Source organism: Ovis canadensis, chromosome 6 (assembly GCF_042477335.2).
Source record: "Ovis canadensis isolate MfBH-ARS-UI-01 breed Bighorn chromosome 6, ARS-UI_OviCan_v2, whole genome shotgun sequence".
In the NCBI taxonomy this organism is placed as follows: domain Eukaryota; kingdom Metazoa; phylum Chordata; class Mammalia; order Artiodactyla; family Bovidae; genus Ovis; species Ovis canadensis.
The window spans coordinates 109,599,631-109,620,775 of NC_091250.1; the positions used below are offsets into that span (position 1 = coordinate 109,599,631).

Below are 21,145 nucleotides of genomic sequence, written 5' to 3' on the forward strand. Positions count from 1 at the left end.
AGTAGGGTTTCAATAGAGAGTTGCCAAAAAGAAGAGTATTTCATTCTCTTTCATTTTGAAAGGAATTGCTCAGCAAGCTAACACATGTCTTGTTATTCTCTGAAAGAGTCGGGGGCTTTCCAAAATAAATTATCTTCTGCACGTGAGATAAGATGATGGCTTTCTCTTATTCGTCCTCCGTTTTAATTTATCATCACAATATACACTTCAAACGCTGGGTGAGCTGAACATATATCACTAAGAGAAATTATGGTGAAAAGTCAGGGACTGACCTTTTATTTTTCATAATAACCCAAATGAAATAAAAGCTCCATGTAAAATAAGCCTGCAAGGAGAGATTATCTGCAGTAGCATATGTTCAGTGTTAGAAATTAGAAATCAATTGCAAAACACAGTGGGAGTATGTCATTATGAGAAATGACAACTCAAAAAAAAAAAAGGAAAAAATATGACAGCTCAGCATAGTCCTGTGTTAAAATAAAAATCCCTTCTGCTGTCCTGCCTGGCTGTGGAACATGCCTTTTTCTTCTTCTTTTTTTTTTGTTTTTGAGATGGGAATAAAGAGAAGGTCCAGCATCACATTTGGCTCTCAGTGTAGATAGATCCATCATGGGCTTCCCAGGTAATGCTACGGTAAAGAACCTGCCTGCCAATGCAGGAGATGTAAGAGAGGCGGGTTCAATCCCTGCGTCCAGAAGATTGCCCTGGAGGAGGGCATGGCTGCACACTCCAGTGTTCCTGCCTGTAGAATTCCATGGACAGAGGAGCCTGATGGGCTATAGTCCATAGGTTGCTAAGAGTCAGACTGAAGCGACTTAGCATGCATGCACAGTCGGTAAGTAGCAGGAGAGGCACGTACAAAGGACCGCAGGAACCTAGAGGAAGGAGTAACTGGCTTTGTCTGGACAAGTTCAGCAAAGGGTGATAGACATAGTGATGCGTTGGGTGATACACCTCTCAGATGTATGCAAGATTATATTCAGGGACCATAGATGGAGCCAGAGGCATTGCTGGCTGGGTCAGTTCTGTGTGGTGTGGGGTATCCAGACCCTTGATCATCACATGGTCTGCTTAGGGTCTATGCTCCATAGAGCTGGTATGGTGGAGGGAGGTAACAGCAGGCAGGGTGAAAGGTTAGGTAGGTCTCAGTATGTGACAGGGCTGAGTGCCATTCCTAAGTCCAGGGCCTCCATCCTGCTCATCTTTTGACCCCTGTCCTCACTGGTAGCATTGGGGGTAATAATAAAAATATTCAACAAGCGGTATGGCAAAGATCAGACTGGTCAGAAGGACCAGAGACCTGAGACCCTTTCCTGTGCCAGACCTTTCATCGTTGGTTATGGTGTCTGCAGCGTCCCCAGGGCTGCAGACAGAATATCAGGGAGGGTATCATTTACCAAACAGGTTGGATGTATTTGTACTGTATCAACTGTACAAATATATATATGCAGCTGATATAATGCACTGCCATCAGACAGTCCCTGAAACAACTGGGAATTGCCCTTTCATTTCTTATCTCCTCCTCTCCCCCAGGACAAGGATGATTTCATTCCTTAAAGATGTCTTGAGTTAATCTCCCTCTCCTCTCCCCACTGCAAAGTTAATACTCTAAAAAGCAAAACTGATCAATTCCTCTGCCCTGATTAAAACTTTTAGGGGGATGACGTCCAAGGTCCTTTACCTCTGCCTGCCTGACACTCATGATCTGAGCCCTATTCTCTTTTTCACCTCACTCCCCATCATCCCGTGGGGACTTACTCCCTGGGGCGCTGGCCTACCTGTGGCAGCTGGGAAGGCCCTCCAGACTAGTCCTTCACCTTGCATGTGGTAGGTGCTTCTGTTGAACATTGATAGATTAGCGTGGCATGCCTTCTTAGAAAAGCAGTTGGATTTTTGTTTGTTTGTTTGGGTAACAGCTTTGAATCAACTCCATTTCCTCAGTAAGGCAGAAGCCCTTAACATTGATAGACACTTCAGATAGTGACTGCAATCAGCTGTTGAGAGTAGTTGAATAAATGAATGAAAATTTTCATGTGCATTCAGGGTAGAATTTGCTACTGGGATCTTTGCATCCACGTATTTAGTTTTAAGTAGCGTCAGTGGCTTATCTCAACACAAGCAGTGCTTCCATGCACCATTTGTAAATAAGGTGGCAGGTATAAGAGGAGTTTGTAGAGTACCAAGCAATGTGCTCAACCGAGTTGACAAAAGAGTATGGACTCTGCCCCTATGGACCTTATGGTGAGGGAGCTCCCTAGTGAGGAAGCCAGACAACAAGTAAGTAAACTTTGTCCGGCTTTGCTTTCCACCTGCCACTCTCATCTCTTACCTGGACCAGAATAGTCAGCTCCATGCTCGTCTCCCTGCAGCATACAAGTCCTTAAGCTCTCTCTTCATGACATCCAAAGAGAACTTTTAAACATCTCAAGCAGGGCTTGTATCTATCATATTTAAGTCCATTCTTGACTCATATCACAGTTAGGCTAAAAATCCTAATTTCTTTCCATGATCTCTAAGATCAAGTTTGATAGGGCTTCTGCCTACCCCTTCAGCCATGAATCAGGTCAGCGTGCCTTCTATTCCCCACTGTACCCTGAGTCGTCCACCAGGTGCAGTCACAAGAGGAGCCTCCAGTTCCTTGAACCCCCAAGCTCCTTTCCTTTTCCTTTGTTGCTGCTGCTCTCTGGCCCTCTCCATGGCTGGCTACGTCTCATTCTTCAGGTCTTCCTTAGTCAGTCCCTTACACTCCCACTACTGTTATTCTTTTTTTTTTTTTAACTTTTAATTTTATATTAGAGTATAGTTGATCAACAATGTATTAGTTTTAGGTGTACAGCAAAGGGCTTCAGTTACACATTTACATGTATCTATACTTTTTCGAGGAGAAGGCAATGACAACCCACTCCAGTACTCTAGCCTGGAGAATCCCACAGGTGGAGGAGCCTGGTAGGCCTTAGTCCATGTGGTCGCTAAGAGTCGGACACGACTGAGCGACTTCACTTTCAATTTTCACTTTCATGCACTGGGGAAGGAAATGGCAACCCACTCCAGTGTTCTTGCCTGGAGAATCCCAAGGACAGAGGAGCCTGTTGGGCTGCCATCTATGGGGTCGCACAGAGTCGGACACGACTGACGTGACTTAGCAGCAGCAGCAGCATACTTTTTCGAATTCTTTCCCCATTTAGGTTGTTACATAATATTTAGCAGAGTTCCCTGTGCTGTACAGTAGTTGCTTGTTGGTTATCCATTTTAAATGGATACATATTGATGGATGTATCATATTAAATGTATGGATGAATACATATTGAATGGATCCGTTTAAATGGATACATAAAATGTACATATTAAGTCCAAACTCCCTAACTATCCCTCCTCCCATGCTCTTCCACTCTGGTAACTCTAAGTTCTTTCTCCAAGTCTGTGAGTCTGTTTCTGTTTTGTAAATAAGTTCGTTTGTAACTTTTTTTTTTTTTCAGATTTCGCATATAATCAGTATCACAAGGTATCCACTACTGTTAGCTGTTAGGAAGAGCTCTTCCTAACACTTAACACAATTTGCATTTATATCTAAGTCTATTGGAGAGAAAAGTTGTCTGAAATTAAAGCCTTTCTTTGCAGTTTAGAATGACAGGAGAGGACTAGGTCTTGAGACTTGCCATGTAGGCCTCCTTTCTTCTGATTCCAAAGGGACACCTAATTAAGTAAGTTAGGTATAGCTCCCAAATCACCTGTGACCAGCAAAAGCATTCTCTCTGCCAATTCTGGTCAGAATGAATATCTCTGAAAAATAGGTTGTGCTCCATTGTAAAGAAAACATTTTGAAAATCAGGACACACTAACAGGGGCTTCCCTGATAGCTCAGTGAGTAAAGAATCCACCTGCAGTGCAGGAGATCCCAGTTCAAACCCTGCATCAGGAAGATCCCTTGGAGAAGGGAAGGGCTAACCACTCCAGTATACTTGGGCTTCCTAGTGGCTCAAATGGTAAAGAATCCACATGTAATGCAGGAGATGTGAGTTTGATCCCTGGGTTGGGAAGATCCCCTGGGGGAGGACATGGCAATCTACTCCAGTATTCTTGCCTGGAAAATCCCCATGGACAGAGGAACCTGGTGGGCTACAGTCCATGGGGTTGCAAAGAGTCAGATGAAACTAAGCACACAGCCTATACACTAACAGAAGGATGGATGTTGTTAGCCCTACAGACAGTGTACCAAATCTGAATATATTCAATCATTCAGAATAGACCTCTCTTTATAGACCTAAGATGAAGAGCAAGAATAAATAGTAATAAAACAATCAAACGCTGGAAAAGGAGGAGATGGTCAAACCTTAAAGGAATAACTCTGGTCTAGAAATAACATATAGTTAAAAATCTAAGGTATAAGGGAAAGGCAGGCTTCGTGAGTCCTAAAGATACAAGTTTAGAGCAGATGCTATAGGGAAACCAGAGGCTGAGCTGTAAGAGTTGGGAGGGAAAATGAGGGTGGGACAGCTAGGGTTGGGGAGAGGTGGAAAGGGAGGGAAGGAGCAACAAATGTCAAACAGTACTGGATCTTTCAAAGTCTATTCAAGAGTAAGAGTGCATCAGAATCAGTTCAGTCACTCAGTCGTGTCTGAATATTTGCGACCCCATGAACTGCAGCACGCCAGGTCTCCCTGTCCATCACCAACTCCCGGAGTTTACTCAAACTCATGTCCATCAAGTCAGTGATACCATCCAACCATCTCATCCTCTGTCGTCCCCTTCTCCTCCCACCCTCAATCTTTCCCAGCATCAGAGTCTTTTCAAATGAGTCAGCTCTTTGCATCAGGTGGTCAAAGTATTGGAGTTTCAGCCTCAACATCAGTCCTTCCAGTGAACACCCAGGACTGATCTCCTTTAGGATGGACTGGTTGGATCTTCTTGCTGTCCAAGGGACTCTCAAGAGTGCATGGCATCCCTCATAAGCAGATGCTTGATATGTTGGAGGTTGAGTGCAGTTATCTACTTTGACACTTTGTTGTGTGGTTTCGAAGGCAAGGTGATGGAGGGCCTTCTAATTTCACTAGACTGACTGTATTTGTCTAGAAAATTATGATTCCATTCCCTGTGATTCCCATTATTCAAAAGCCTCTGGTTTCCTGTTCCAGTTCTCTTAGCAGTAATTTATAGAAGCTATGCCTCTGGCCAACAGGAAATGTTTTTCTTTTATTTTTTGGTGGGGGGTGGTTTTTTTCTCCTGTGGTGCACATATGTGCCTAGTGGTTTAGGACTGAAGGTTCCAACATCCTCCTTATAAATTCTAAAGCCTTTGAAAGAAAAATTGCAGTCAGTCTTTTCTACTCTGGGTTCTTCCTGCAGCCTGCCACGAGTCCTGTGCCGCCTGCTGGGGTCCCACAGAGAAGCACTGCCTGGCCTGCAGAGAGCCCCTCCACGTGCTGAGAGAGGGTGGCTGTGAGAGCAGCTGTGGCAACGGGTTTTACAACAAGCAGGGGACCTGCAGTGGTAAGTGCCCCACTTTGCAGGCCAAAGCGGTTTTTGCTCTTCCCACATCCCTTGTTTCATTCAAATCATAGCACCAAAAACCATCACTTCTACTCAACAAACATGCAAACGATGCTAAGTTTGCATTCCCAATGGGGCTTCCCAGGTGGCTCGGTGGTAAAGAATCTGCCTGCCTATGCAGGAGATGCAGGTTCAGTCCCTTTTTTGGGAAGATCCCCTGAAGAAAGAAATGTCAACCCACTCCAGTACTCTTGCCTGGGAATTCCCATGGACTGAGGAGCTTGGTGGGCTACAGACCACGAAGTCGCAAAGAGTCAGATGTGATTGAGCACACACGTAGCACATTAGAATTGGCAGTGTTTTAGTAGTTTGTGGAACATGTTTTTCCCAGTGACAGAATCCCTTTGAATACCTTTGTTCCCCAACTGCTTGTTAGGTTGGGTGCTCTCTGTAACCTTGTCCTGCATGCATATGAAGACCACGAGACTCAGGCCACTTGCTTCAGACCCATAGCTGGAGGGAGAGGAGCCCAGCTTCCATATTTTCATGGGGACCAAGGTACTCTTTGGGACTCCCAGGCCAGCCAAGGGCCACCCTGCTTTTGATGTTTGTGCCCTTGAATTGAAACTGAGGCAGTTATTGCCTATTCAACCTTCCAGACAACTGCAGACAATAAGAGTTAACCCAACTTCGTGCTCCTTGTGCAGAGCACAGTCCCATGTGCTAAACATTAACGCACTGAGAGGCAGGAACATGTTGGGAGAAAAAGCATGACCTGGGGCAGGTTACTTAATCTCTTCCTGTGTCAATTTCCCATTTGTTAAATGCGGACAATAGTCCTACCTGTGGGAGACAGAATGGCGCCTCAAAGATGCAATCAGTAGCATGTGTGAATATTCTGCCTCAGGTGGCAAAAGAGACTTTGTAGGTATGATTAAGGAGAAGGCAATGGCACCCCACTCCAGTACTCTTGCCTAGAAAATCCCATGGACAGAGGAGCCTGGTAGGCTGCAGTCCATGTGGTCGCTAAGAGTCGGACACGACTGAGCGACTTCACTTTCACTTTTCACTTTCATGCATTGGAGAAGGAAAGGGCAACCCACTCCAGTGTTCTTGCCTGGAGAATCCCAGGGACGGGACCCTGGTGGGCTGCCGTCTATGGGGTCGCACAGAGTTGGACACAGACTGTAGCAACTTTGCAGCAGCAGCAGGTATGATTAAGGTAAGGATCTTGAGGTAGGGGTGGTTACCCTGGATTATCTGAATGAACCTGTGTAATCACAAGGGTCCTAATAGGGAGGCAGGAGGATCAGAATCAGAAAAGGAGACCAGAAACAGAAGCAGACTTTGGGAGCGATGCTGGGAAGGGACCATGAGCATGCAGGCAGCCTATGGAGCCTGGAAAGAGACAGGAATAAACAAAGAAATGGATTCTCCCACCCAGAGCTTCCCAGAGTAATGCAGTCCTGCTAATGCTTTGATTTTAGGACTTCTGATCTCTTAAGCTGTATGATAATAAATGTGTGTTGCTTTAAGCTACATCTGTGGTCATTTGTTACAGCAGCACACACCTAACTCAGAAGGCCATGCCAAGACTGAATTAATGTAAGTGAGACATTTAACACAGTGCCTGGTACAAAATAAGTGCTTTGTGTTTAGTGTTTAATCCTCACAATTTTCTGAGGTAATTATCATCATCCTCTGTTCTCAGATGAGGGAGCAGAGAGACTAAGAAGCTTGCCTAAGGTCACAGAGCTAATGAGGTGCAGAGTTGGGATTCATGCTGGGTCTTCTGGGTTTAGACCTTAACTGCCTAATAACCGCTCTGGTGCTGCTAGACCATGATCCCTCTTTATGCACCTCTGCCCATTTCCGGTCCCCTCTCCTCCTTTCCCTTGACCCTCTTCTCCTCCTTCTTCCTTATCTTCCTGTGCCTGTGTACGTGCATACTCAGTCATGTCTGCCTCTTTGTGACCCCTTGGACTAGAGCCCACTGGGCTTCTCTGTCCATGGGGATTCTCCAGGCAAAAATACTGAAGTGGGTTGCCATTCCCTCCTTCAGGGGATCTTCCTGACCCGGGGATCAAATCTGCGCCTCTTGCATCTCTGTCAGTCTTTAGATCAGCCAGCTATCCCTGTGGCTGTTCCACAGGGTGAGCACCTGAATGAAAGGTTTGAATCAAGTTTCTTGTGATGGTCAATATTGAAAAGTCAGATGACATTAAAAGATTTTTTAAACTTATTTTAATTGGAGGCTAATTACTTTGCAATATTGTAGTGGTTTTTGCCATACATTGACATGAATCAGCCATGGGTGTACATGTGTTCCCCATCCTGAATCCCCCTTCCAACTCCCTCCCCATCCCATTACTCAGGGTCATCCCAGTGCACCGGCCCTAAGCACCCTGTCTCATGCATTTTTTTCTTTTTTATAACTAAGTCCACTAAATTAAAATAATGTGCAGCCCATAAAACATTCTCAAGTTATTATGCTCATTTTGTTTACTGAGCAACAGCACACATGAGATGATCTCTGAGACTTGACAAATTGTCTCAGAGAAGAGAGAGCTCTTGGCAGCTGCTTGCTTAAAGCCGTGCAGGGATCCATCAGTATCTCTGGTGTGAGAAACCTCACTCGATTTGGACAAGTCACAGGTGGCTTTTGTGTGGATTCAGGAGAGAATGAGGAAAGAACCAGGCTGCCATTGCCCTGAGCGTTTTAATCTTTTTCTGCCAGCATCACTTCCCTGCTCAATTAAGCCAGATGTATTCCCCTAAGGTTGGCAGATGTCAAATTTGCACTAATTCAAAGGCCTGGGGGCATCTACCCTTTTAATTCCCCCAAGGAAACTGGCTACTGTCACTGTCGGGATCGGTGACACAGACCTGCTACCGAGATGATGTTATCTGGATTGAGAAAGCAACTTTTGCTAGGGATGCGTGTATGTAAAAGGAGTGATACCCAGTTAGTGTGAGCCTGAGGCAGTGAGGGGTGGGAGTCTACTTGGGCTAAGAGGTTGAGTGAAGAAAACCAGACCTCCTTACAGACTGGAAGAATTTAAAAGAAGACTGCTGAACAGGTGGCTTTGGGAGAAAGTATACATCTGAAATGCTATCTGTATACATTTTGAAACAAAGCAGAAGGAGAACTTTCAAACACAAGGATGGACCACTGCTGACATTAGTCAGCCAACCAGTCAACTGACCATTGGTTAATTAGCGAATGCCTGCTATGTGCTTAGCAGATACTAGACTTTGTGATGCCATTGGCATTGACCAATGGCCCTTTTGATCGACAAAGCTGGAGTTTACGCTCTTCATAAAATTGTTCGAGTTCTGTTAGTCTGTGTCAAATGCCTTCAGAAAGGTTTGTATAAATATGTTCTAAAGCAACGGTGAACGGAGTGACTGATTGCTATCGGAATGTTAATTTAGACGTCTGATGGTGATAAGCTGGCTTACTTTCAATTCAGATTAGTGCTATTTGAGATAAAGCCCGGCTGGTGTTGGTTTAATAATTTATAACCCAAGCAACCCATATCTGTAGAAATCTCAAGTTGAGTGCTGAGAAAAATCCAGCACAACCTGTTATAAATGGTGCTGTGCAATGGCTAAAAGAATTTACAACAACCAAGTTTGTCTGTGGTACATGCTTTGAGTTTTACAAATATTAGGTATAAAGGGTGGGGAAATTCGAAGGACAAAACCTCCTCATTGTTTAGTCATGTAAGTACCTGTGCTGTTATGAAGGGCTTTTCTGGCTCTGGCTAACACATAAATCAAAGCAGAGTCAGAGGTTTCTGTTAGACATTCTCTCTTCCTTCCGCCTCTCTTTTTCTTCTCTTTCCTTCCTTCCTTTTATACTGATTTCCCTTCCTTACCTGGGCAACTATTGTAAATTTTTTATCCTTTTGTTTTTATGGGCTCATGTAAAATGAGTTTTGTTTTCAGTGAGTACATGTATATTTTTCTTAAATGATACCGTGTTTTTTAAATTAATTTGTTTTCTTTGGCAAATAATTACAGTATTGTGATGGTTCTTGCCACACATCAACATGAATCAGCTACCAGTATACATGTGGCTCCCCCATCCTGAACCCCCCTCCCACCTCTCTCCCCACCCCATCCTTCTGGGTCGTCCCAGAGCACCGGCTTTGGGTGCCCTGCTTAATGCATCCAACTTGCACAGGTCATCTATTTTACATATAGTAATGTATATATTGAAATGCTATTCTCTGTACGTATATGTATATTTTTCTCAAATGATACCATGTTATAGAGTTCATACCAGTTTATGTTGTCCTTTTTTAACTCAGCAGTATGCCTTTCAGATTCACCCATGTTGCTGTAGCATCTAGGTGTTTGCTTCTCACTGCTGCGTGGTCCTTCCTGGTCTGCATTCCCACTCTCCCAGGGACAGACTCCCCACATCTGTCCATCACTAGGGAACACCTGTGAGCAACCTCCAATATGTCCTTCGATGAGCCTGTGGAGGTGTGGGGAAGGTTCCCTAGGATGGATAACCCCAGAACAGAATTACTGGTTTCTTTTTTTAATTTAAGTTTATTCTTTATGTGTTGATTCTGCGATTTCATTATGGGACTAAGTAGTGCCAGGTGGCTCACCAGCATCTATACTCCCAAGCATCAGGACTGTCTCATCTCCACTTTCTGGCCATGACTTGACATTATCAAACTTCAAGTTTTTTTCTGGTCATTAGGTATACAGGGGCATTCTGTTTTAATTTGCCTATTTCTGATTATTAATAAGTTTGAGATTATCTTCAACTCCTGTTGGACTTTTGTGTTTCCTCTTTGATAAATTGCTTTTTAATGTATCTTTCTCATTGTTTCACTGGCCTTGCTTCCTTTTCATTGTTGATTTTACAGAGTTCTTTGCACTTTGTGATACTAACTCTGTCAGTTCTTAAATATACAAACATTTTCCCATTTTGTTGCTTTTTAACCTTTAATGTGGTACCCTTCATTGAACAAAAATAAGTAATTCATCATTTTACACTTTAACTTTTTGCTTTTGAAATTTTAAGATAAAGACCTACCTACCCTGATCAAGTTCACAAAGAAATTATACTGTAATTAATAGAAGAAATTCTATTAATTTCAGTTTTAACTTTATGTAGGCTCATCCATCTAGAGTCCACTTCTGTGAGATGCAGTTTGATTTTTCTCCGTTTCATGATCCAGTTTTCCCAGCATTCAATCTAACTTTCTCCAGTGATCTTTATTGGATATTAAATTTTCATATGCACATAGGTCTGTCTCTGAGGTATTTCATGGTCTAAATTTCTATTCCTATACCACTGTCCCATTGTTTGTTTTACTCCTTAATTGCTATTGCTTTGCAATATGTCTCAATGTCTGATTGGGCAAATTATCCCTTTCTTTGCTTTTTACTTACCTCCCACCTTGATATTTATTACATTAATAACATTTCTAGAAAAACCAAGTAGCAAGTTTAATAACTGAATTCACATCAACAGGTTTTATTTTGATCCATTAGCTAGTTTGGAAAAATGCCATATTGATTAAAGGGATTAACAGTAAAAAGTACCTTTTTCTTTGCCACATATAATTATTTTTTAATGCAATGGCTCTAAAACTCCAAACATCAGATGCAAAATCCAGTGGTAAGACTCTCAAGACATGGATTTGTGTCTTAAATCTTTAAACAGTAGGCATAATGGCTCAGCTGGTAAAGAATCCGCCTGCAAGTGGGAGACCTGGGTTCAGTCCCTGGGTTGGGAAGATCCCCTAGGGAAGGGAAAGGCTACCCATTCCAGTATTCTGGCGTGGAGAATTCCAAGGACTATATAGTCCATGGGGTCGTAGAGTCGGACACAACTGAGTGACTTTTGATTTCATTTTTCACTTCTTGTAGTGCTAATAGTAAAATACATCAACCTTAATCTTATGAAAGCAGCACATTCTTAGGAGTAGCCGGTATATAGAAAGTATCAGCATCAGTGGTTTGAACGTAAAAATTTATTTTTTAAGTCAGATGGCTTCCCAGGTGGTACTAGTGGTAAAGAACCCACCTGCAAGTGCAGGAGATATAGGAGATCACTAGTTTGGTCTCTGGGTTGGGAAGATCCTTTGGAGGAGGGCATGGTAACCCACTCCAGTAGTCTTGCCTGGAGAATCCCACAGACAGGGAGTCTGGTGGGATATAGTCCGTAGGGTCGCAAAGAGTCAGACAGTACTGAAATGACTTAGCACACACGCACACATACAACAAATAAAACCTACAGAAAACAAATTTTCCCATCACAATCTGTCGCTCTACTAAGTAGTATTTTGAAAACACCTTCCTTCAGTCATTATAAAATTCTTAAAATACAAAAGAAAGGAAATCTATAAGAAAGTCTAGGAGACCAGATGATGTCTGTAGGACTTTTATATCCATGGTTATATACATCCCACGTGGTCCGCTTCCACTCAGGCCACCTTGCCCATAGTAACTGCTGTTGCCTCCACCACCCAGGCCAGAATGACTCAAGCCATCAGGAGTACCGTATCCGCCACTGTAATTGTTCCCCATTCCCATCCTTACAGCTGATCTGTGGCCTCCTTGATTATCCATTCCATCTCTGCCGTGACCTCCCATTCCTGAGCCGCCTTCCAGCAGTTCAGTTCAAGGAGAGTTCAATGTACCGATGTTGCATGTTATTCTCATCTTTGGACATGATGCATCTTCATCTGTCACAAACTCTACATCTTCTTCTCCTGTTGCCCTGCCATCAGCTCCGATATCAATATGCACTTGGATTGAATTTCATGGTGAGAAGAAATTAGCAATGTCGTCTCCAGTTGCTTGAAAAGGTACTCCTCTCATATGTACAAAATGACTACCATGAAAATCAGAACTTGCATCACCACGTCCTCCGTAGCCATGTCCTCCCATACCTCTTCCATTGCTCATGCTGTCATCAAAGCCATCGCGTCCGTAGCCATAATCACTGTGGCCGCCACAGTCATCAAAACCTCCATAATCACCATCATACCTGTCATCTTCTCATCGAATTCTGTCATACACGCTTCCGTGCCCAGCTGCATAATAATTTCGTCTTCCTCCTATTGGTCTATCGTGTGGTCCTGGTTGCTGGCCCAGCAAACTTCTTGGTGGATCATAAAATCCTTTGATTTCCTTGTGCTACTTCTGAGGTTCTCAATATCCCTGTGCCTCATTCTTTCCTTGTGTTTCCCCAGTGCGTTTTCTGCTGTCTTCCTTGAAGCAAAGGCATGAAGGCCTCCCCTGTGCTTCTCCTGTGGTAGTCCATTGCCAGCGTTATCCCATTCGGCACGATCTCCAACCCTTGAAAGAACTATTTCCTCTTTGCCGCAATCAGATGGCAGTCCACAAAGTTGTTCTGTCCATCACTAGTATCGTTTGGGCCATTATGTTTCACAAGCCAATCCATCTCAATACTGTTTGATTGAAATGCCCTTTTCACTTCAAATGCCCTGGTGGGTAACAGTAGTGCTGACTCCGGTGCCCATGGGGTCTGGTTGTGAGGAGGGAGAAGTTGCCCACCTTGTGTATCGCTCCCACAAAGGTTTTTTCAGCTGTCTCCAGCCGTGGCAACTGCCCCCTGTTCACTTTTAGTTAGTATTCATGAACATTAGAGTGTGGTTATTAAGGAAGTATGGTTATTGAGAAAGGCTTTCTTATCTCTCCTTGCTATTGTTTGGAACTCTGCATTCAAATGGATATATTTTTCCTTTTATCCTTTGTTTGACTCCATCAATTGCCATATTTTCCCTCAAGTTCTTTAAGTATTTCTCAGGAAGTTAGGATGGTGTAGGTAGATTAAGAGAACAGACAGAATAAATCTCTCAGTAGTTCTCTATTCCTGAATCATTGGTTCTCTGATATTGAGAAGAAGTTTGTTTGTTTGTTTTTAAAGAATTTATCCATGAGTGTGAAGTAGATTGAGTCATAGACTTACTTGCGACTGCATTTACCCTCAACTTTGCTTTCTGTTCAGCAAAGGAGGACTTTGTTCTGTTCAAGGCTAATCTCTCCATCTGTACTTTTGAATGTATCTCCCTTCTTTCTCCTAGATATGCTTTCAGCAATTATTCAAACTCTTCTCTTTTAATAAACGTCTCCTGGGGTCTGTATTTGCCTTGGGCTTTTACAGTGCTGGAGAAACAATACATCTTCTTACGCATGTTTGCATCCTAAGTCGCTCCAGTCATGTCCAATTCTGTCCTGTCTGTGGACTGTAGCCCTCCAGGCAAGAATACTGGAGTGGCTTGCGGTACCCTTATCCAGGGGATCTTTCCCACCCAGGGATCGAACCTGTGTCTCTTAAGTCTTCTGCATTGGCAGGTGGGTTCTTTACCACCTGCTGCTGCTGCTGCTAAGTCGCTTCAGTCATGTCCAACTCTGTGCGACCCCATAGACAGCAGCCCATCAGGCTCTTCTGTCCTTGGGATTCTCCAGGCAAGAACACTGGAGTGGGTTGCCATTTCCTTCTCCAATGCATGCATGCATGCTAAGTTGCCTCAGTCGTGTCCGACTCTATGCGACCCCATGGACGGCAGCCCACCAAGCTCCTCTGTCCACAGGATTCTCTAGGTAAGAACACTGGAGTGGGTTGCCATTTCCTTCTCCAATGCATGCATGCATGCTAAGTTGCCTCAGTCGTGTCCGACTCTATGCGACCCCATGGACGGCAGCCCGCCAAGCTCCTCTGTCCACAGGATTCTTTAGGTAAGAATACTGCAGTGGGTTGCCATTTCCTTCTCCAAGTGCCACCTGGGGAATCCCTTTACTGAATAAATCAACTCATTTCTGATTTCAACAAGCATACCTGTATGTGATGACCCCCAGGGCCCTCCCCTGAGTCTCAGAACTGTCAGTCAGGCTGTTTACTGGACTGCACGTGTCCCAGATGAACCCCCACACCTACTCTTTTTTTTTGTTCCTTGAGTAGCATCATTCATCCCCTGTACTAGACCCCTGGCAGCCATCTGAGATACTTCCACCTACACAACTCTTAAATCTATCACCTCATTCACAGACGTGATGCAGCTCCCAGTCATCTTGTTCCCTGAGTATTTCCACAATTTGCCAACTTGGTCCCCAACTCTCCTCCTCACCCTTCCAAACTGCCTCCCAGCTGAAGCCAAAGTGTTCCTGCTTAAACACAAACATAGCCGTATTTTTACTATGTTAAAAATTGCAGTGAGTGTGACAGTGTTAGTCCTTCAGTCATGTCGCCTCTTTGTGACCCCATGGATAGTAGCCTGCCAGGCTTCTCTGTCCATGGGATTCTCTAGGCAAGAATACTAGAGTGGGTTGTCCTCCTCCAGGGGATCTTCCCAACCCAATCAAACCCAATCTGCATTGCAGGCAGATTCTTACCATCTGAGCTACCAGGGAAACCCAAAAACTGTGTAGAGAGAGGCTCCTGAAATCTTTCCTAAGATGAGCATCTAGACTATGGAGTCTGGTAGACAGGTTTCTGTAATCTGGCCCTTCCCACTTTTCCAGCTGAAAAAACAGAATGGCTGTTTCCCAGCCTTTCCCTGAGCAAACTCCAGGAGATGGTGAAGGACAGGAAAGCTTGATGTGCTGCAGTTCATGGCTTTCCCAGGTTCTAGGCCTGTACTTTGCTTCAGCTGAGAGTATATTCCCATCAGTTTGGCATGCTCTGACTTGATATCTAAGACAGTGCTCAAGCGTCATTTCTTCCATGAATCCTTTCTTCACCTTTCATACTTCTTACCCCACACACATTTTGTTGAAATTTTTATGATGCTTATGCAGACCAATCTGAACAATGTATTTAGTATTCCTAATGTTGCATGTGTTTATTTCCCTCTGGTAGACTTAACAAGCCCCTTAAAGCTGAGACCAAGTTGATTTGGATTTTGTGTCTCTACTACCTGGCACAGTGCTTGACACAGAGTATAAGAAATGTGTTCAGGGTTCACTGAATGCATAAGTGAACGAGTAGATCCTAGAAGATTGTGTAAAGCTCAGTAATTTCAACCAAAGTTTTATAGCATGGCCTTGCTTAGTAGAACTCTGAATTCTCTCTCCAACTAGGGTTGTCAGATGAAATATAGGATGAACTATTTTGGACAAACTTAAACGAAAAACTTACTTTTTATTTATCTTGAAATTCAAATTTAACTGAGCATCTGGTATTTTATTTGTTAAATCTGGGAACCCTACTGCCAAAGCCATTTTGACTTTAAAATCCCATATTAAATTGAACACACTGGTAGGTGAGCCTCAGAATATTTGTTATGCTTAGTTCAGTGAATACTTACTGAGTTCTCCTTCAACTGTGAATACATAAAAGCTTGAATCAAGGAAACAGATGTCAGCTGAGCAGCCAGAAATGTGATTACTATGTTGATGCCAACTGTGGACATTGAAAGAACAGACTTCCTTTGCTCCCTTTGTATTATTGATTTTTTCTGATGGGTTTTCTTTCCCTTTAGCTTGTGATCAATCCTGTAAGAGCTGTGGCCCCAGTAGTCCCAGATGTCTTACCTGTGTGGAGAAGACCGTGTTGCATGATGGGAAATGCCTTTCTGAATGCCCTGGTGGGTACTATGCTGATGCCACTGGGAGATGTAAAGGTAAGTCACATGGGCAACTCCTCATCACCAAAAAAGGAATTAACACATGTTTGATTACACTCAGTGCTGTATGCTGCTCACTTGGAAATCTGTGTGCATGGTAAGTAAATGGCAAATTAAAAGGAAAATATATCTGGTATGAGGGTGGGACATATGGGTGGATGCTGGGGGAGTAATGTGATTAAATAAGGGGCTTACACATACCAATCATCATTAAAGATCATGGGATCATTTTGAAATGCCAAGAAAATCTTCACACAGTCCTTGTGTACTTGTCAACCATCACTCACTCAGGTTGTAGGTAGGAGAGAATCATTCTTTAGATGGCATTTGTAAACACATATGTTGGCAACTACAGCGCACCAGGAAAATAAAAAAGCAAACCAAGTTTGATAGCTTGTAAAGCTAAAGTGTGCATCTATTGAAAATTTGGTTTTATATGCTATTTATATAGTATTTTTTTCAGGCTTATACATCTTAAACTAGGAAGCATTCCCATTTGAGATGGGAACTTACTGCTGCCTCAGACACCCTGATTGCCCTTCTTCTCTGAAACAAGCATGAGTATTCTTACTTCCATTTCTAGCGTCTGTTTGGGCAGGATATTTAGACCCATCCTACCTCCTTGAATCATCAACCTCCTGTTTGTCAGCCTCTTTACTCACCCACTCTTTACCTCTTGTCCTAAGTATTCTGTCCCCAGCGATCTCCTCCTGTCTCCACACTTCCCTCTCCCAGCTCCTGACCGTGGTCCTTCAGAACCTTCTTCCAGGGTTCACTCCTTTTCCTTAGAACAGCATGGTGCCATCTGCCTCTTGGAGTCAGAGTGTCCCATTGTTACTAGCCAGGACCAAAGCAGGAGAGAGGCATGCCTGATACTGCCATATGTAGTGGTTAAATCCTTTAACATAATTTTTACTTAGACTCTAGAATGTCCAACTGTAAGTGTGTTAAAAGACCATCTAACCCAACCTCTCACCATGCATATGTCAAGGACACTAGGCCTGGTCTTGGTTAAGGGCATAAGCTAAGGGACAGGCCCTTCAAAAATGCCAGGGGTCCCAACACCCAGATCCATGAACTGTCTCCTCTTCCCTATTCACCTGGGGAGTCTTAGGTTCAGATAGACTTTGGGCTAAATTCCAGCTCTGCTACTAACTAGGTTTGTGATCATGAGTAAATTTTTTAACTTTCCATGACTTTGGTTTTCTCATCTGTAAAATGGGGTTAATACTACCTACTGCATTAACATTGCTATGAAGATTAAAAGTGGCAATATATATAAAACACAATACAAACACTAAATAAAGGATTTGTGTTGAGTTACTCAGTCGTGGGCAACTCTTTGCAACCCTGTCTACTATAGCCCGGCAGGCTCCTCTGTCCATGGAGTTTTTTAGGCAAGAATCCTGGAATGGGTTGCCACTTCCTCCTCCAGGGGATCTTCCCAACCTAGGGATTGAACCCAGGTCTCTTGCATCTCCTGCATTGCACCCCCTTAACCCCTGCACCACCTGGGAACCCCAAATAAAGGGTAGCTAATCAATAATAGAATGTGGATGAAAGATGGGCAGAGTTGCAGTGTGAGCGGTGCTGGTAACATAACCACCTCTGAACAAATATGCCCCTTGATTTGGTGCAACACGTGATGGGGATTGAGGATAGAAAAGTGGGCATCTTTGCACATAAGGAGGCCGGCCAGGAAGTGGGCTCTCTAGTTACCTTGGTCCCATTGTATTCCTTTCTTCCTCAGTTTGTCACAACTCATGTGCCAGCTGCTCAGGACCCACGGCCTCTCACTGCACCGCCTGCATCCAGCCCCAGGCCCTGCGCCAAGGCCACTGTCTGCCCAACTGTGGAGAGGGCTTCTACCCTGACCATGGTGTCTGCAAAGGTATTGTTGGTGTCATCATCATCATTTATTTATTTATTTGCTATACTGGGACTTCTTTGTAGCATTCAGGCTTGCGGGCTCAGTAGTTGCGGCATTTGGACTTAGTTGCCCCAGAGAGTGTGCAATTTAAGTTCCAGGACCAGGGATTTAACTTCCATCCTCTGCATTGGAAAGTGGATTCTTCACCCCTGGATTACCAGAGAAGTCCCTTGTCATCATTCCTGATAAACTTTCCCATCACAAGGACTTAGAGATAAGTTACTTTGTGGGGCAGCTCTTCCTCTAGTGTATCCCATGTGGTTATGCCTGCAGTATAAGGGTTTTTTTTTTTCTGTTATTAAAGGGAGAATCTGAAAAATCACATTTGAATATTTGTCATGACACTCAACGGGCCACCACCTTTCTGGTCATCCTTGAGGGGAATGTTATTCCCTTTCCTGTGCATTAAAACGAACCCGGTTCTTCTTTCCTCTCTTTTCAATCCTCCGAGCATTCTTAATGTTTTTCTTAGTCTTCATTTTGTTTTTCCCTGAAGAACTTTTTGTTAATAATACTGCTGAGTAAACCGAGAGTTACCAGCAATGCCTCTGGGCTGAGTAAAATGGAAAATCTTCCATAGCTATTTGCTGAAAAGGCTCTCGGCTCATAAGGGAGGGCAATCTCCTTTGAGCCTTTTGAAACTGGAACATTGGGAGCAAACATTTTAATTAAGCAAAGTTAATTTATGTTTATTTATACATAGGGCACCTTGGAAAAGTTGTGAAGGATAGTTACAAGGGGGAAAAAAACATATTTAAAACAGGGCAGCTGCTATAAATATCCTGAAAAAGACAATTTAGAGAATCTTTGAAAAGACGGGAGCAACCATTATATCAGAGTGTGGGCAGGAGAGATTTTGGGTACTCTGGCTCCGATTCTTACCAGCAGCCAAGGAAAACCAGAAACTATGATGGATTGTCAAGTGTTTGTTGCTGCTGTAAAGGGGCCTCTTCCTTGTCTAGAAAAGCAGCCTTTCCTCACATAAATTCTAACAAATTTGTTGCCTGGACCCCTCTGTAGTGGTGATGGATGCTATAATAGACAGTAACACAATTACCATTTTTGCACATAATAGAGTAACAGCCTTTATAGGAATGCTTCTTAAAATCCTCCATTAAAAACTGAGATTATACCATCATCCTCTGTATGTGACTCTCTGGGGAACCAAGCCAATATTGTCCAGTTTGCTGTTTTCTTCCCTCTGTGATCTAGCCTGGCAGCTCTTCTGGGACCGGAGAGGCATGGCTAGTTAGCATCACCCTCATTTGGCCTCTCACAGATATTGTTATTATCCCTCTGGGCTTTGTGGAGACCACTGGAGAAACAGTTATGTGCAAGGTTGTATCTGGTGAACTTTTCTGAGTGAATCGGACTTCCTTAGGGACGCCCCTTGGTTGCAATGCTTATCTGACCCTTGGATTGATTCCTGCATTTTGTTCCCCTTGGCAGCCTGTCATTCCTCTTGCTTAACTTGTGTGGGTCCAGCACACTCCCACTGCACCCAGTGTAGGAAGCCAGAGGACGGACTGCAGTTTGAGCCACTGTTGGGTGCAAACATCACCTTGGGCGAGTGTCTGTCCCAGTGCAGAGCCCAGTTTTACTTGGAGAACACTGGACTGTGTGAAGGTGAGTAAGCCTCATTGAAGGAAATGTTTAGGTAGCTTCCAGGCTTACCTCTTGAAGGATCCCATGAGGTGGGACCCAAACCAGAAGTTCTTTGTTTTCCCGCCACAATAGTTTCTGTGTGTTTCTGGATGGAAGACTGACATGTGAGAGAATGGTCCCACGGACATCCCCTTTCTGTTGGTGAATAACAGGTGATCTTAAAGAGTTAGTGCCTTTTACTCCACTGTCCTCTCTCAGAAATTCCATGTGGGGATTTGTTCAGAGACAGTATGAGTAGCTGAGGAATACATGGAGCTCATTGTAGAATTCTATTTATTTGTTTTAATTTGCTACTCTGAATATAAATTGAGCTCTTCAAGACAAAATCTGGACTTCTGTCAAAATTTAGAAGTGATTCCTGCCCTTGCTTTGGTGTATTGCCCGCAGAGAACTGATGCCATTCTGAAAGGTGTGACTCAGAGCTGGGTCATCTGTAAGTGGCTGAAGATGAGATGAAGGGGTGTGTGGACGTGTATGTTCAGTTGCGTCTGATGCTTTGTTTCCCCATGAATCATAGCCCACCAGGCTCCCCTGTCCATGGGATTTCCCAGACGAGACAGCCCTTCTCTTTTCCAGGCAATCTTCCCAACCAAGGGATTGAAGCCGGGTATCCTACACTGCAGGTAGATTTTTTACCATTTGAGCCACCAGGGAAGCCCCAATTTCTTAGGAGGTAGGGGAGGCCGCTCTCTGCTCCTGCAAGAACCTTCCTTGATATTGGATGAATATTTTGACTCTTGGGCTACTCGGGGGAAAATCCACTAATATTTTTCATTATGAACATATGTTCATTAAGGGAAGTTTTGAATGCAGAAAAAGTAGAAAAATAATCTCTCTACCATCTACCTGCCTAAACCCAATTGCCTTTTACTTTGCTGTAATATATCTGAGTCTTTTTCCCCCCCTGTGCATAGCTTTGAATTTTTATTTTTGCACCATAATTGTAAGCATACTACAGATTCAGTGGTGTATTTGACAAGTCTGCTTATTAAAATGGCTTCACTGTTACACTGGAATATATACTCACATGGAAACGTTGGATTTCAAGGTTAGGTTAAAAGGCTTCGGACACGGTAAGTAATATGGCATAGTAGAAAGTATGTGGAACTGGAATACAGATGCCCCAGGCCAGATACTTAAGCTCTCAGAGCCTTCGCATCTGCACTATTAGAATAGGGATAATTGACTTGCACACATGCTTTTTGCCAGGATCAAAGGAGGTGCAGAGCGTGAAAGTGCTTGGTAACTTGTAAAGCCCTCATGATCACTTGGTATAAATCTCAGTCAGGTATTTGGGGACATTATAAGGGTCACCCCCTGCTCTCTGGGATGCACCATGCTACAGGGTGTTTACATAGTGTCTAAAATTGGAAGAGGGCCTCTATTTCCCCAAACACTGGTTTCCACCCATGTATGCATTGTGCAAACTTCCCATGGTCCC

The 21,145-nt window shown here is 43.7% G+C and overlaps 1 protein-coding gene and 1 pseudogene across 2 annotated transcripts in view; one reads left to right on the forward strand and one right to left on the reverse strand.

The window, feature by feature from the left end:
* FRAS1 (Fraser extracellular matrix complex subunit 1) overlaps nucleotides 1-21,145 on the forward strand; it is a 516,652-nt gene that overhangs the window by 266,416 nt on the left and 229,091 nt on the right. For both annotated transcript variants that reach the window (XM_069594438.1, XM_069594439.1), the window contains exons 15-18: nucleotides 5,344-5,487; nucleotides 15,966-16,106; nucleotides 17,860-18,000; nucleotides 19,489-19,665. In XM_069594438.1, the coding sequence (XP_069450539.1) occupies nucleotides 5,344-5,487; nucleotides 15,966-16,106; nucleotides 17,860-18,000; nucleotides 19,489-19,665 (603 nt within the window). The remainder of the gene's footprint in view (nucleotides 1-5,343; nucleotides 5,488-15,965; nucleotides 16,107-17,859; nucleotides 18,001-19,488; nucleotides 19,666-21,145) is intronic.
* On the reverse strand, nucleotides 11,836-12,925 carry LOC138442842 (heterogeneous nuclear ribonucleoprotein H3 pseudogene; annotated as a pseudogene).